This window comes from Aedes albopictus, chromosome 1 (genome assembly GCF_035046485.1).
Source record: "Aedes albopictus strain Foshan chromosome 1, AalbF5, whole genome shotgun sequence".
Lineage (NCBI taxonomy): Eukaryota > Metazoa > Arthropoda > Insecta > Diptera > Culicidae > Aedes > Aedes albopictus.
Genome location: NC_085136.1, coordinates 256,888,237 through 256,905,353, shown reverse-complemented (window position 1 = coordinate 256,905,353; position 17,117 = coordinate 256,888,237). Strand labels below are relative to the sequence as shown.

The 17,117-nt window shown below is 41.9% G+C and overlaps 1 protein-coding gene and 1 long non-coding RNA gene across 6 annotated transcripts in view; one reads left to right on the top strand and one right to left on the bottom strand.

Moving 5' to 3' along the window:
- Positions 1-17,117, top strand: part of LOC109408301 (yemanuclein) — an 80,508-nt gene that overhangs the window by 43,594 nt on the left and 19,797 nt on the right. For all 5 annotated transcript variants that reach the window (XM_029860462.2, XM_029860464.2, XM_062846647.1 and 2 more), the window contains exon 2: positions 6,639-9,302. In XM_029860462.2, coding sequence (XP_029716322.2) covers positions 6,639-9,302 — 2,664 coding nt within the window. The remainder of the gene's footprint in view (positions 1-6,638; positions 9,303-17,117) is intronic.
- Positions 3,686-4,265, bottom strand: LOC134285591 (uncharacterized). The gene is made up of 2 exons (XR_009996491.1): positions 3,961-4,265; positions 3,686-3,885 (listed from the first exon to the last, which is right to left on the bottom strand). It is a non-coding gene; the product is annotated as an uncharacterized LOC134285591 (long non-coding RNA).

The window sequence follows — 17,117 nt, the reverse complement described above, 5'->3', positions numbered from 1 at the left end:
TTGTAGTGCCAAACGGAATCCTGGAAGCCGTTCCAGACATCTCCAGCCATCGCACGTGTTAGGAATGTCAGAATCAGAAGAAACTCGTGGAAAAGGGAACTTTAGAAGGAACCCCCACAATAATCTCAGATATAGCTCCCTGAGAAGTCACAGAAGGAAATCCCAGAGAGATCCTAGAAAAAATGTGGAGAAGAGAAACCACGGAAGGAATTCCTGGAAGAATCTTAGGCAAAATTGCTTGGCTAATTTTGGAAGGAGTAATCCTAGAGGGATCTCGGAATAAATTTCTAGAGAAATTTCGGAAGGATTTTTGAAAAAAAAAATCCAGGAACTCATTTTGACAGCACCTCCCACAATCGCAACAATCTCCGAAGATATTCCTCAAGTAAATCAGGAAATAATCGCTGTAAGAATCCCGGGGTACTTTCAGAGGAGTCCTGGCAAGTCCTGGCAAGAACTTACAATAACTTCCTGGGAATCCCATAACAGACACCTGGAGGAGTCTTGGAACAAATTTTTTGGAGAGACCGTGAAAGATTCCTGGGATTGCTGAAGTCCGAGTCGTCAACAACATGGCCACGAAGCGTCAAATACAAATTTGACTAAAGTCTACGGTCTATACACATTTTGAATATTTTGTATGAACAAAAGTCTACGAGGGGGTCTGTGATTGTCAAAAATGATTCTACGTAGTTTATGGCCGGCGCCTACATTCTTTCTGGGATTCCTCCGGAGACTCTCTTGGGATTCCTACAGGAGTTCTTACTGGAATTGATCAATGACATCGTTCTAGGTTCTGCTGGATTCAATCCAGAACGTTGTTTGTAACTTCTGGGAATCTTTCAGGAGTTTCTTCTGAGAATCTTTCAAGGATTGCCTTCTGCTAATTCTCACGGAGTTTATTGTTGAAATTATCCAGAAGTATCTTGTCTGGGAATCTCCAAAAATTATTTCCGAAGTATTACAGAAGTTTTTACAGGAATCCTCCAGGAGCTGCTTGTGAAAATCCTCCAGAAGTTCTACAAGAGTTTCTTCTGGAGTTCGTTATGGTCATTTTCCAGGATTTTTTCTGGGATTCTCCAGCTGTTTCCGACACATTCTAAAAATCTGGATTCCTCCAGGAACTTCTACAGGAGATCCTTTCAGAAACTTCTTCCGGGATTCCTCCAAGTTACTTCTGAAATTCCTACAGATCCTTCTCTGAAATTCCTACGGATGTTCACTTTGGAACTCTCTCAGATAGTTCACATAGGTACCCTTCAAGGTTTTTCATGGAGATCCTCTAGGAATTTTCAATGAAACTCCCAATGGAATTACTCCCAGGAATTCCATATATGTACATATAGTTCTTCCATGAGTTCCTTATACAATTTCTACAGGAGTTCCTTGATGAATTCTTGAGAGATTTCTCAAGTAGTTTTTAAAGATTTTCTCCAAGAGTTTTTTTTTTGGAGTTGGTGTTCTTTATTCAGACAAGTTTTTCGAAAATATTAGTTCGTAGATAGCATGCATGCTAACTAATGAAACAGCAGTTGGTTATATTCAAATAAGAATTACTTTGAAATATCGTTTCTTCTAAGAACCCTTCAGAAGTTTCTTCTGGAATGCCTCCATGAGTTCCTTCTGGTATTCCTCCAGTAGTTCATTCTGAAGCTCTTCTAAAGTTTTTTTTTCCTTTTTAAGAGTTCCTCCTTGTGGGATAGCTCCAGGAGTTTTTCCCGATTCTCGGGATTCTTTCAGGAATACCAACACAGGAATAGAAAACACGGAGTTTCTTCACGATTTGTTCAGAAGATTTCTCTGGAGTTCTCTCCTGGATTACTCCAGGCACTGCTACGGGGTTTCTTCAGAATTCTACCTGGATATGTCTAGGAATTCCTTCCGAACTTCATTCTGGAGTTCCGGAACTTACTCAAGTATTCATTCCGAGATTCACCCCATATACATTCCTTCTGAGATTCCTTCAGGGCTTTCATTACGAGTTTCTTTCGGATTGCTCTAATTCATTTGAAAATGTCTTCAAAAGTTCTTTCTGGTGTTCTTAGATGGAATTCCTGTGGAAATGTAATCCTAAAATGAAGTATTATTGGACGAAACACAGAAAAATATTCCAGAGGGAATTCCTTACAAAACTGTTGAAGAAATTCTTTAATCAACTCCTTTAAGAATTTTATTAAAAAAAACTCATGGAATAATTCCAAAATAAAATCTCCTGGAGGAATCGTGTGGAAGTTTTCCTACGCGCGGATTTGTGCGATGCGGATGACTTATGCTGCTCTTGATTGCTGACTGATCGGGCGGGCTGACAGACGTCTTGACACCGCCCTGTAAAGTAAGATTTGGGATTGAAGGACGCAGCCTGACAGTGTTGTCACTCTCTATGCGGCAGTCACACGAAATGGATCTGCTAAAATTACAGAATGAATTACTTGACGACTCCCGGAAGAACCTGGAGTAATTGCAGAAGAATTCCCTTATGAATCCCAGACAGAATTCTTGAAGGAATTTCAGGAAGAACTCCTGGAGGAATCCCGGACGGAGTTCCTGGAGGAATCACGGAAGAAATTCTTAACGAAATCGTGGAAGGAATAACTGAAGCAATGCTGTAAAGAACGTCTGTTCTGAAAAAAGCAGTTGAAATTCCAGAAAGGATCGCAGTAGTCACTCCTGGTGTATTCTCAGAAGAAAAGACTGGAAGATTTCCAGAAGGGACTTAGTGAGGAACCCGTGAAGGAACTCCTGGAGAAATCATAGATGTAGTTCCTGGAGGAATCTGGGTAGGAGTTAATGGAGGAATCCCAGAAGAAACTTATCAAAGAATCACAAAAGAACTATAGCGAAATTTCACAAGAAACTTCTAGAGGAATCCTGGAAACAAATCTTGAAGTAATCTCAAAAAGAATTGATGGGGCTATCCCAACAGAATGTTGGAAGGAATTCCTGAATGAACACCGGAAGGAGTTCCCGGGGAAATTTTTGATTGACTAGCTGAGTGAATCCCAGAAGGAATCCAGGTAGGAATATCAAAAGATTCCTGGTAGAAATTCCAGAAGAAGCTTATTATGGAGGAATCTCAGAAGAAACTTCTGCAGGAATCACGTAAGAATTCACTGTTGGCATTCGTCGATCGATAAATGGCGCCTAAGCCTAGGTAAAAGGGTCAGAACACACGGAATAATGTGTCTTATCACAGACAGCTGAGGACCAACACTCTGAAAAATTTTCACGTCCGATTTACGTGAAAAGATAGGTAGTTTTCGTCCACCATATTTTTCACGTAACCTTCGCCGGAATGTCAGGTAGCTGGACAAATTTGAGTTTTGCTAATCGACGTGATTAGTCAGGTAAATTTGACAGGCTTTTTGCGTATCGTTTCCGTGAAATGTGGGTGAGTGATACTGATATTTCAGGTAACTTTTACGTGAAAACGTGATTAGTTCTACATGAATTTCGCGTGATTTATTCATGATTTTTGAATGAAAATAAAGCAGCCGCACCAGCTTGCAACGTATTTGAAGAGGCGAGAGATTTTAAATCCTTCCAAAATGCAATGAAAAAGCATTAAAGACAAAAGCCTACCTTCAAATAAATATTTCGTTGCATTTTATAGGGATTTAAAAACTCTTTCCTCCTCAAATACGCTATAAGCTGGCACCAATGCACTAGAATGTGTAACGAAGAAAAATCTTATTAGTTTGTTTTATTATTTTGGAGTAATTAATAAATCTACACCTTCGTCCAAAGCCCATCTACATAAGTTTCTGATCCTTTGAGATGGGATAATACAAAACAAATCTCGGGGTTTTGACGAAAAATCTTCGAAGTCCAGCCCAAGGTCCAGCCGATTCACTGAACTGAACCTCCGTCAGATACTTATTTCAGCTCCTAAAATTATTGAAAATAGAAAAATACAACTGCTTATAATTAATAACTATCAATTGCCCTAAACAATTAATTTACCTCAATATTTGCAGCAACTTGCACAGAAACTCTTAATCAGCATGCAGTTCTTGTGTCAACCTACTTCTCGACGCCATATTGAATTGTTTTTGCACACCTGAAATTCACGTAACTTTCGTTTCGCGGAAACTTCCAAGTAGGAAGTACACCAACACAAACGCATTGAAATGATTTACGTGAAAATAAGGTGGGTTTAACTCAACATGGCGGTACATACGACGTGGTTTTCGAGTGACAGTTACTGAAAACACGTAACTTTTGAGGTTTTGAGAATAAGGATGAGCTACGTGATATTTGACGTAAATCGGACGTGAAAATTCTTTAGAGTGAAGGAGTGTCGTAAACTTTTTTAGCAACGTCACTCCCACCGTTAATCATTCAACTTCGGTATGCATATATGGAACGGTTGGTCCCCGTTCTATAGTTTCGATGTAGAATCAAGTTGTAAATTTTGTAGGATTCTTTCAATGAATGATTGGAAGTGTAGACTAGATTACTAGGGTGGCCACCGAACCGAGAAAAACGGGAAAACCGGGAAAAAGACGGGAATTCGGAACGACCGGGAAAAAAGCGGGAAAAAGCCGGGAATTTGGAATGATTACCGGGAAAATTGTTGTTAAGAGTAACTTGATGTGCATATTTGAATTTTTACACCTCATCGCAACTCTGCAAAATCAAAGCCAAATCCAAATACTCCTGGGATACTTCTACGAAATCCCAAGGAATTCGCATGTGCAATCACTTGGAATTTCCTTAAAAAAAACTTTGGATTCTTCAAGAAGTTTCTTCTAGAATTCCTCTGGGTTTTTGTACCGCTTGAATATCTCTTGGAATTCGATGAGATTTTTTCGAGGAAAAAGTTTATTACATCTGAGATTTTCAAAAGTTTCCTTTTGGATTAACCCGTGTCCTTTCTTAAATTTATTCTAGTTTTTTTTTCAAGGAATCTTTCCGAATTTTTATCAGGAATCTTAATAGATAAGAAAATCATAACCACTAAACTGGGTTTTAATCAAGACAACCTATTGCAATTTCCACAGTGGTATTGAAAGCAAATAATTATCTCATAAGGCGCTATTTTCAGCAGTTCTATAGATGCATCCTAGAATTCCTAAGACCTTGCTAACTATATATAAGACATGATGGATGAATGTGAAGCTAGTATCTCAGGTCACTTCCAGATCTATCACATAATCAACTCGGCCTATTTCAGCATTCGAAAGACGATAACTAATACGTATCGGTCTTTATTTCTTCGATAAAATTCAAAACACTTTCCAGAGTTAATGATCATGCGGTTGATAGTGTACCAAGTTCTATCTATCGAAAACGGGACATTTTGTATAACGTCATAATCGAAATGCATCCTTCTTTTTTATGCCAAGTGCTCATTATGCCAAATGTCTTTATTCTAGGTGATCTTATGCCAAACGACCTTATGCCAACTGACTCTATTCCAAATGATGGAGTCGTATCTATTCATCCATCAATTGTTGATTAGATTTAGGGAGAAGGATTTCGACGAACACCTAAATGGCGCAGGGAACGTGATATAGACAATAGTGTGGGTCATCGGAATCGTTTTCTCAGATCAAAGCTTTTTTGGTTCCGTTTCGGGTCCTGAGTATCTGTGCAAAATTTGAGCACGATCGGTTGCGTCTACACTTTGCGCATTGCAATTGAAATTTGTATGGGATTTTGTATGGGAAAACGTACTTTTTTGCATTTTAGCCATAAGTTGAAAAAGTTTGTCTGAAACTTTTTAACCGATACTGTAAAATGATAGCCTAGGATGTTCTGAAAAACTTTGTTGAAGACCGCAAAGCGATCCGATGCTTGTGAAAATAGTTATAACCAACGAACCGCATGCATGTGTTTATGTTTTAACATGTAAAGGAATAACAATAGCAACAAAATCATGCTGTTTCGCCAAGCAATGCCAACGCTATAACTTTTTTTCATAAGCATCAGATCACTTCGCGGTCTTCGACAAAGTTTTTTAGGACACCCTAGGCTATGTTTTCACTTTATCGGTTACTCGGTTTCGAGCTTGTTATGAGAAAAATGCAAAAAAGTGTGTTTTCCCATGTAAAACCCCATACAAACTTCAAACGCGATGCGCAAAATGTAGACATAACCAAACGTGCCCAAATTTTGCACACTTATTTGGGTCCTGAAATGGGTTCAAAAAAGCTTTGATCTGATGGGATACCATTGAGTTTTCCATTTTTCCATATAAACGATGACCCACTCTAATAGACAAGTGCCCCCACCCAAATGGCCCCACACCCTACTTGCGTAGGGTTTGTCGCTACCTACATCTGTTTCCGTTAAGCATATATCTGGAGCTCGATTTGAATAGGTCGTATGTGCTTTTGTCGATTAAAAATTCGATCAGTTGGATTCGCTTATTATAGCGAAAACAGTTGAAATTGAGCATTGAGTTGATACATACAGCAGAATCCTCACAAAACAGGCTTTCTGTTCCATCATTAAAAGTTTGCAAAATATCTTCCATATTGCTACAATGACTAAAATAAACTGATCGAATTTTATATCGACAAAAGCACATACGACCTATTCAAATCGAGCTCCAGATATTGTCAATTTTCTCAGAAAAACACGCCCACGATAAATATCACTAAACCACCTTTTCCAATTTCACCTCTTCTTTCCAGAAACGCCTTCGCAAAGCGGAGAAGAAATCCCTCTCGAATGGGTTCCTCTCGGACGCGGACAACGATGACGACGTTGCCCGAATCGCCCGGGAGCTGGAGAAGAAATACGGCGCCGGTACGGCGTACAGCAGTTCCGGAAAGTCGGCTCGTTCGTCACAGCTGGATGTGTTCGACCGCGGAGCGGGTTACGACGAGGAGGATTCCTTCATCGACAACACCGAAGCGTACGACGAACTGATCCCACAGGAGGTGGAAACCGTTGGCGGAGGGTTCTACATCAACTCCGGACAGCTGGAGTTCAAAACATTGTCGAACTTTGAACGGCCCGAGGATGCCGAGCGGATGCCCAAGCCGAAGAAGCGACTGCTGTCGACGTCGAGCGAAAGCGACAGCGAAACAGAGAAGGCTGAGCGGAGAAAGAAGAAGAGTGAAATGGGAAGTGCGGCGACAAGTGGGGCAGAGAGTGGAAAGAGCGGGAAGAGTGTGAAGAAACGGGTGAATGGTCATGTGGGGAAGAAAGCGAAAGTGGGAGGGGATAAGAGCGAGGGGAAATTGCTGGCGAAGAAGAAGAAAGAGGATAAGGAGGTGAAGGAAAGTGGCGGCAAAGAGATTAAGGTGATGAAGACAATCACGGTGAAGGATATGTTGAGAGCGAAGCGGGATAGTATGCGAAAGATGGAGCAGGAGAAGAAAGGAAGGAGTAGTGCGACGGTTTCCAGTTCGGAAGCTGAAGAAGATGACGATGGGGATGATGATGACGATGAAGAGGATGGAAGCGATGGTAGTGATAGCGACTCGAGTGATAGCGGCTCAGATGAATCAGATAGTGATAGTGCTTCGGCCAGTGAAAAAGAGCAATCGACTAAAGTTAATGGCGGCGAAGAGCCGGCACCGAAGAAGGTGAACAGTGTAAAACTGCCGGATAATCTTCCGGATCATTTGCTGCAGGATCTGAACGATTTGAAGGATCTGGCGGACAAATCAACTGGAAAGTTCAACTTCTTTGAAAGTACGGTGGCGGATTTGTTACTACAAATCGATGTTAGTTCTAGGATGTGTGGAGGAAGTGCCAGAAATACGATCTATAAGCATTTGGAAGAGCACTTGCGAGTGAGTCGACAGACGTTGATGATCAAAATAAAGAAGATTCGGATTAGAAAGGAGGATACCAAGGTTAAAAAAGCTTTGGATAAACTTGAGGATGCTGTAACGGAGGTAATGCCGAAGATAATAACGAACTACGAAGCGGAAAGGCAGAAGGCCATCGAGCTTCGAAATTCACTGCCTGTCGGAGAAAGCGGAGAAAAGCCGGAAGTTAAACATCCAAAGAAGAAATTCCCATGGACAGACCAACTGCGTACATTGCTCTACGACATAGCTAATATCCGGAAGCAGTCGTTCAACATCCTCCGACCGAGGAAAGAAACGGAAGCAGAGTTCATCCATAGCTACCTACAGAAAAATGTCCTGCCTCTCTGGCCCAGCGGATGGATGAAATTTGAAGAACTCCAGAAGGAACTGGATCGACGAAAAAAGAACGACGGCAAAGCCGCCAGCAAAGAAACCAAAAAGACTGTTCATCTGTCCAGCGGATCACCCGCTGTTTCATCCCCAACCATTGCCAGCGGCACAGGAGGATCATTGCCTTCTGTAGTTAAATCATCCGGATCCAAGTCGGAAGAACGAAAATCCATTCGACCTCCACAATCGTCACCGGTAGTGCCGGCGACCGGAGCCGCATCTAGTCCTGCACAACCTCCTCCTAGCACTTCTCCCGCTTCCAGCAAGAAGACTTCCGATCACAGCATTATCAACATCATAAGTTCGCCTCCCAGTAAAACGAGTTCCTCGCAACATTCCAGTCAGTATCAATCTCATACGTCGCCACAGCATCCGCCACGACCTCAATCCCGTACCCCTCGGCCGCCTAGCAGTTTCGACGAAGATCTCATCCAGACCCATGTCATCAATCTGGAACCGGCTCACAGTTCCTCGAAAACCTCTCCCCTTCCGATGGACTTTCGGATCAATTCCCCGGCACTGTCCTCAGCTTCCTCTGCGTCTTCCTCTCGAAGGCCATCTTCCTACCAAGAGCAGCCTCCAATGGCCCACAGCAATTCAACACCATCAAATTCAAACCCGAATCAACGGAAGGACCGCAAAAGCCTGGATGACGACAGCGATAGCAGTATAGAAATCATCGGCGAATACAGTGTAGGCGAGAAAAGGGTTGATGTTCTGAATTTGAGCCTTCCCTCGATCAACAAGGACAAGTACAAAAAACCTCCAACCAACGTTGCTGGGAAAGCTGGATCAGTGAGTTCCTCCGCCACCGCCAGCATGCGAAGTTCTCCTATGAACATCAACAACAACAACAGCTACGACAAGCCAAACAAATACGGCCAGAAGACTACCCCGTCGTCTTCTTCCGCGTCAACGCCGACCACCTCGGCGGCCTCGAATTCGGCCATAAAATCGTCGAATGCTTCTGCCGGAAGCTTCGTGCTTCCCAGCGCGATCGCCAGTCTGATGCAACAGGATTTCGCCAAAATGAGCGGCCAGGGAGCGGCGTCATCATCATCATCATCGCGAATGTCATCCGTGTCGGCAACTCCGGGCGAGTTGGACGTGCTACGGATAATGAAGGAACTTCACGAGTTGCAGGTGAGTGATCGTACTGTTTGCATTGAACTTAAAGAACGATCAAAAGAGAAATTTTAGAGGGTTTTGTAAAGATTTTTTTTAGATTCTGCGAAGAGATATAGAAATGGCGTCTTCAGGAAATCCGTAAGAGCCATGTGTCCAAAAGATTTTCAGTGAAAATTCCTCCAGATATTTCTTCACGGATTTCTCCTAGAATTCCTATTAGGCTTCATCTTGGAATTCCTCCTATGATTCCTGTATAGGTTTGTCTCAAGATTTCTAATTAAATTCCTCCCGGAATTCCTCTCTGAATACTCCATGAAATCGCTTCAAGTATTCTTCCTTGGATTCTTTCATTGATTTCTCATTTAATGCTTGGGTTTCAGTCATCAAAGATATCTCGCAGGATTTATTCGGAGCATCCTCCCTGGATTTACCAGGAAAATTTCCCAACATTTTTCTCGGAATTCCTTTTAAGATTTCATCGAGGATTCCTCTGTTGTTCAGTCCCGGGTTTCATTTAAGAATTTCTCTTGGGATTTCTCCAGGGATTCTGCCAAGCATTCCTACTGGATTTTTTTTTTGGAATTCTGTTAGGAATTTTTCCTGGGAGACGGACTTGGTGGTCTAGTGGCTACCGCTTCTGATTCGTATGCTGAAGGTCCTGGGTTCAATCCCCGGCTCGTCCCTTTCCTCCTTCTTTCATCTTTCTGTCTACTTTCTCTATACTGTCCTCTCTACATATACAACTAATGTATATTCCTTAGTTCATAGCCATCGCTAGAACTAGAAATGGTTGAAAAGCCCTTTTCCTACCTTCCAACTTTCACAGCACGGTATCAATCTATCGAATAAGGCCTACGAGTTATGCAATCAAGCGAACTGTGCCGCCTGGCATCCACGCACCAATGTGTGAACCCATTGCCAACCATATCGCACCAACACTCCGACATCCGCATGAATCTGTGCAGGCGCAGAGGTATATTCGGTCTGATGTGGATACAAACGATTGCAATCATCACTTTCTTCCCCTTTCCCACATTGACCTGCAACCTGAAGTGGCATGCGCCATTGTCGCCAAAAAATGGAAGAACACCAACAGAATTCTCATACACTGAAGATGCCTGCTAGTCCCCGGCAGATATCTCATTGGTTCCTTGTGTGAGTGTAGCTGATCTGGCATAGCATCTACGGGCGGTCAATCAAGCTCAAGCTCCGTTAGGAATTCTTCCTGGAATTCTTTCATTGATTCCCCCGGGATTCCTTTAGGGAGGATCTTTCCAGAATTCCTTCATATATATTTTCCGGCATTCATCAGGGATTCTTCCCGGGCATCTTTCATTGATTTATTCGATGATTTTTTTTAGAGATTTCTCCCAGGATTCCTTGCAGGTTCTTTCATGGATTGCTTCTGAGATTCCATCATTCTTGCTGGGATTTCTCCTGTGATTCCTTTAGAGATTTCTTCCGGGGATTCTTTTAAGGATTTCTCCCGGGATTGATTCCTGTATTCATTCAGGTATTAGATTTTCCAGGGATTTCTTCATTAATTTCTAACGGGATCCCTTCAGAATTTTTGCTGGGTTTCTTTCATGGATTCCTTCAGTGATTCCGTCAGGGATTCTTCCTTAGATTCCTTCAGATACCCCCAGGATATTTTTCATTGATTTCTCCCCTCGCAAATGCTTTCGAAATTCTTCCCAGGATCATGGATCTTTCCCGGGATGTCTTTAGGGATTTCACCCGGGATTCCTTCAGTGATACGTACAGCATTCTGTCATGGACTCCTTCAGGAATTCTTTCTGGAATTCCGTTAGAAATGCCTTCCGGATTTTTATTAAACGATTCCTGCAGAATTTTTTCGCGGGATTCGTTCATGTATATTTTCCGTATTCCATCGGGGGTTGCTCCCGGGATTCCTTCAGCGATTTCTCCCGCGTTTACTTACAGGATTCTTCCATGGATTATCCCCGAGATCGCATTGAGGATTCCTTCAGGATGTATTGTGGTGTTTAGTATTCTTATCACGTGATGTCCGGATGGCAACAGCAGCTGATTCGTTGAAACGGAATCTTTGCATGCTCCAGTAAACGCCCGCCGACTCGTAGCAGACCGTCAATGTCGAGGAACGGAGACAACTGCAGCAACTTACTTTGTCTTGTCCTTCTATTCTGTAACATTCTAACTTCTTCTGCTAATTCTTCAGGCTGTGCATTCCAGATGATTTTCAACGTTGCACGACGTAGTTCCGATACCGTAAGTACCCCGGTTGACCGGTTAGCCTTCTCCTTCTGACAGTTGTTCACGAGCCGGTACATGTAGGCAACAGTTCGCTGTAGTTTTCGGAAACTACTGTATTTTGTCAGCAGTTCGCACGGATCAGAGCGCACGACCAGTTGGCAATAGGTAGTATCCAAAATTTCCAGCTGCTCGTCGTTGAAGGTGGGTAGTTCAGGCGTGCCACCAGAGATTCGAAACCAGTAGATCGTCCAGAGTGACTCCTCTGGAAGCCATGTCATGTGTCAGTTGATTAATCTCCCGAACTCTGCTGCCCACGAAGACTTCTAGATTGGCTGCCGACTTGTTGAATCAGCGCAGTACGATTTGGGAATCGCACCACAAAATGACCTTGTCGATTTCCATGTCCAGGGCCTTCAATGCGTTCGTTACAAGTTTCGATAACAGTAGAGCACCACAAAGCTCAGCTCTCGGTGCAGTATATGGTTTTCTTGCTCTCTTGCTTCTAGGTTTTGTAGGTAGTGGAGTAACTGCTGAGCAACTGCATCGTAGAAGACCCGTCGTTCTTGATACTTCGCAGGTACACCCATGCTCCAAACGTCTTCTTGCTGGCATTCGAAAACTCGTGTATTTCGAACCCTGTGGATTCCCCTAATAGAAAAATATGATACAACGTGCTTAACAACCCTTTAGGCACGGGGGTGAATCTTCATCGCGAAAAGAGCCGCTCGTTTGATTGCTGGACACTAGCGAACCTGGTGGTGGAAAGCAAGCTTTTTTGTACAGCGAGCATAGGGCGGGAGCGAGGCACGCTTTGATGATTTTTTATTTCTCCATGGAAATTCATTCCAATCTAGTTCTCCAAGTGAAAATTTTACGACTTCCCCCTCGAAACTTCAAATTTGTTCGAAGATACACATCTGTTCTGTGCTTTAGGGCTATCATCTTGATGATACAGGGGATACTTCAATCATTCACCCTATCAGTAGTGTATAATACATTTTTATTAGGGTCGTTTATCTGCTACTACTCTGCGTGGAATGCGGATCTCATTTATTCGCTCAACTGTTTCTTGAATTGCCTCCACGCTATCTCCAGCTCATCGGGAAGAGGCTCGTCCCAATTCAACTCCAACGACCATAGTTGCTGAACGAAAAGTTTCGCTTGTACTATGACCGGCTCCAGTAGACCTAGGGTGTCAAATATCTTCGCAGTGCCCGACAAAACAAGTCGCTTCGTGTAGTAATCCTTAGATTCCTCGTTGTCTCGAATTCGAAACAAGGACAGACCCGCTGATGCGTCCCACACGAGGCCTAGGGTCCTGTACATCGTTGAATTGTTGAACTTCTACTTTCATTTGCTGCTCTCTGTCTTTTTCCGGGATACGTTCCAAAAGTCCAGGAGCATTCGCGCACTACTTGTGGAGCTTGAAGCCTTAACGTTCGAGGAAAGTGATGAGCTACGATTGGCACTCTAATGCGTCCTCCAATGTATTGAATATTGGATATTGGATCGTCCGTATAGACGTTTTTAACTCGAAAACATCCAGCTTCGTATTGGGATCCTCCCTATACAACATTCGCAGGTAGCACGTATGTCTATCGTCAACTCGTACTTGTCGGAACGTCTTGATCCCGTCCGCGGAGAACAGCAACTTGTGTTTTCGAGAACGCATAGCTATCGCCGCAAGGGGGCACGTTCGGTGTAGTACTAGAATTGAAGTAATGAGCTGAATTTTTGTATGATGAGAAGGTCAATTCTCTGTTTCTGCAAAGAAATGGTTCAAAAAGCGTGGGTATTGTGATTCTTTGTCTAATTTAATGCTGTTTGAGCAAAACTTTGGATAACTATGTTGTTTATGTTGCAAGAAATGGAGAAAACAACAACACGGTTACTCAAAGTTTTGCTCAAACAGCATTAAATTAGGCAAGGAATCATAATACCTACGCTTTTTGAACCATTTCATTGCAGAAACGGAGAATTGGCCTTCTCACCATACTAAAATTCAGCTCATTACTACAAATCTAGTACTTCACCAATCTGTCCTAGTGTGCTCATCAGAACGTCCTTCAATACGACGTTAAGTGTCCGACCGTGCTGACCCGGCAAATAGACGAGTGCACCGATGAACATTGAGTTCACTGAGCCTGAAAATTTTTGACAGCACAGCGGGGTCGACTCTCAACAACTTCTACTCAGTGATGCATCTTCAAAATTTGTGATAATTTTTTTCTTCGATTTCTTACATGAATTTACATTTAAAGTTATGCATATGCATAGAGTTAACACAGACAAACAGACATATTACTTAGAAGAAAATTGCTTCAAAAACATCTTTTGGCATATCACTAGCACCCTCTATAATGCTCAATCCGAAGCATTCATTTGCAGGTGTTGTTTCCCTCGGCTCGATGTAACATTTTTGCAGGTGACGACTCCCCCGTGGCGTCATCCATTCATAAAACATGAATGAAGGTTCATGGTTGAGTCATTTTATGTAAACATTGAACGGCGTCGCGTTCATTTCTCATCGAAATTGAGAGGTGATGTAGGCACAGCAGCGCCACCATGACACATGCGAGCACAGTCCGTACCACACTTTATTTTCAAAATGACGGTTAAATCGTGCGATGATTTCGATTTGAGTAGTATGTCTGTTTGTCTGTGGAGTTAATGCACTAGCCCATATTTTTGCAACTTCATCGCGAAAACTAGATGCAATAAATTAAACAAATTTTCAGCTGGGTAGAAGTTGTTGAGAGTCGACCCCGCTGTGGTGTCAAAATTCGCGGCCCGAGTGAACTTTCAGCGGGCGGTGCACTCGTCTATATCACACGCAAATTGATTCGAGCTTAAAAGTTTGACGATAGCATGATGTAGCAAGTAGAATCCATGAGCTGTCCCATGTTTATGTACTCGTTCATAAAGGCGGAGTACTGCTGCTTGAGATCGACGCTTCAAATGCTCCGACAGCAACAGCTCGAAGAACACTTCCGCTTCTATGAGCATGTCCACCTTGGCTGGAACGTTTCTATTACTGTTCATTGATCGGAGAATACACTACGTTTCCTTTGCCTCTTCCTCGCGGTGTCGACGATGGTGTATTTTCTTCCGTCGTCTGATTTCACACTTTACACTTGTTTTGTTTTTCTCACTACGTTCGCGTCTCGTGACGGCGGAGCTAGTCTTCTCACTATTCGGACGGCATTCACGATGACCGTCGCATTTTGCTCAGGGAACACTTATAAACCACGTAGACTTTTTGGGGCGAGGCTTTCATGGAAGTCGGTGCTTCTTCAAACTGCGCAACAGACGATGCGTTCCATACTCGTTGTAGAAGCGAACGAAATTGAGGTTAGAAACCCTAAGCACTCAATGGAGACCGTGCACGGATGCAGCTCTTTGCGATGCGCGAACGCGAAATCGTATTTCCCGAAGGAGTATTACGATCCTCTATTCCTCCTTAGATTCATTCAGGGATTGTTTCGCAGATTCTTTTCTTTAGAAATTTATCCAGAGATTCCTTCATTGATTTATTTATTCGAGATTCCTCAAGGGCTTCCTTCTTACAATTACAATTAATTTGCAATTACAAGATTCCTCAAGGGCTTCCTTCTTCAAAGATTCCTCCAGAAATTTCTCCTGTAATTCGTTTATTGGTTTCCTGGCATTTCTTCAGAGACTCCTTCCGCGGTGCTTTAGGGATTCTAAAGGGTGATACGGTCAAAATTTGGTCACACAATTTTTTTCATAACTTTAGACTGCGTAGGGGACCCCGGGGCAAAAAGGACACCGGGGCAAGAAGGACACCCTTTGATTTCCCTATGAAACGTAATGATATAGGCATAATTGATGGGTGCTGAACCTTCTCCACAGTCTTATAATGTAATATTCATCATATTTTGAATTAAATGTTCTGAATTAAGCTAAACAATTCTAAAACGATTGCTGCATCTTGGATCTGGTCAAAAATTATAACAGTGACATCGCACAAAATAAGGGGTTTCAAAGGCCATTTCATATTTCTTAAGGTTTATTCGAATTTGATGGCAAGTTTACAATAATTACAGTTATTTGTAATAGAATACTACTGGATGTGCCGTCATTTTATGCAAAAATATGCATTAAAATGCACTATTGACAATCCGGGGCAAAAAGGACACCTCTGCCCGGGGCAAAAGGGTCACTCTTTGAATCGCACTTTGCTTGAACATAACCTTGAATCCAAATGTCAAACAGTTGTTGTTATTGTTGTGATTTCAAGTGGCCGGCCGAGGATGGTGCGCAGGTAAAAGTGGATTGCGACCCAGAAACAACGACATTCCGCCAGCAGGATCGCGAAAATCAAAGCGGTGACCGATTCCGCCATGCCGCTAAAGCGAGCAGCCACCCAGCAAGGCATTCACTGAAGAAAGCGGATTTATTAGGTAGGTGTCCTTTTTGCCCCGGTAGAGTGGCCTTTTTGCCCCGGCCCATTTTTTAATGAGAAAAACAACCGAAAGAAATGTTAATATTTTGTGCACTTTTATAATATGTTTCATATCCATATCGATTAAATTTTGTTGATAGTAATCTACATTACACTTTGCGTTCAATAAACGTTCGATTTACTGGTGTTTTACCGTGTAATAGTTCAAAATGCTTAAGGTGACCTTCTTGCCCCGGGCCCCCCTACACCAAAACAGCTGATTTTTGGACCAGTAATGCTACATTATATGTAGCTTATACCATAAAATTTTCATCAAAATCGATTATTGGTTAATATATAGACAAAACCATCGACCTACCTTTTTAAAATTTTGTACAAAGGCGCTCCATAGTAAATTTTCGGAAATTTAAGGTCAATAAATCACAATTTTGATTATAGAACTACAAATACTGCTCCGATTTTTATCAAAATTTTACAGTATAGTACTATTATGAAAATACGTTCTTAGTAAAATTTTGAGCCATTTTGTATGAATACTTTCAAAATTGTAGCAGTTTGAATATGAAAAAAACTGATCGGGTGCCACTTAAGCAAATATAACATTGTAACGGCTGGATCAAATTGAATGAAATTTTTACACAACATTTTAATATGCATACTTCACATACAGACAAATTTTCATTGAAATCGGTTAAGTATCTCTGGCTCTATAAATAAAACAGTAAAAATGTGTGAATCCTCTTTGCACAATATTTTAAAATTGCGGATCTCAGGGTTCAACAATATCTCCGCAAATACTAGACCGATTTTGAAGAAAATTTTATGGTACAAGCTACATATAATGTACCATTACTAATCCAAAAATCAGCTGTTTTGGTGTACGCAATCTAAAACTATGAAAAAATTGTATGACCAAAATTTGACTTGACTTGACAAAATTTGACGAAATTTGACCACCTAAACAAATATAACTTTGTAACGGCTGGATCAAATTGAATGAAATTTTTACATAACATTTTGATATGTATACTTTACACACAGAAAAATTTTCATTGAAATTGGTTCAGTATTTCTGGCTCTATAAAAAAAAGAGTAAAAATGTGTTCTTATTTTTTAATCCTCTTTGTACAAAATTTTAAAATTGCAGTTTTCAGGATTCACAATATCTC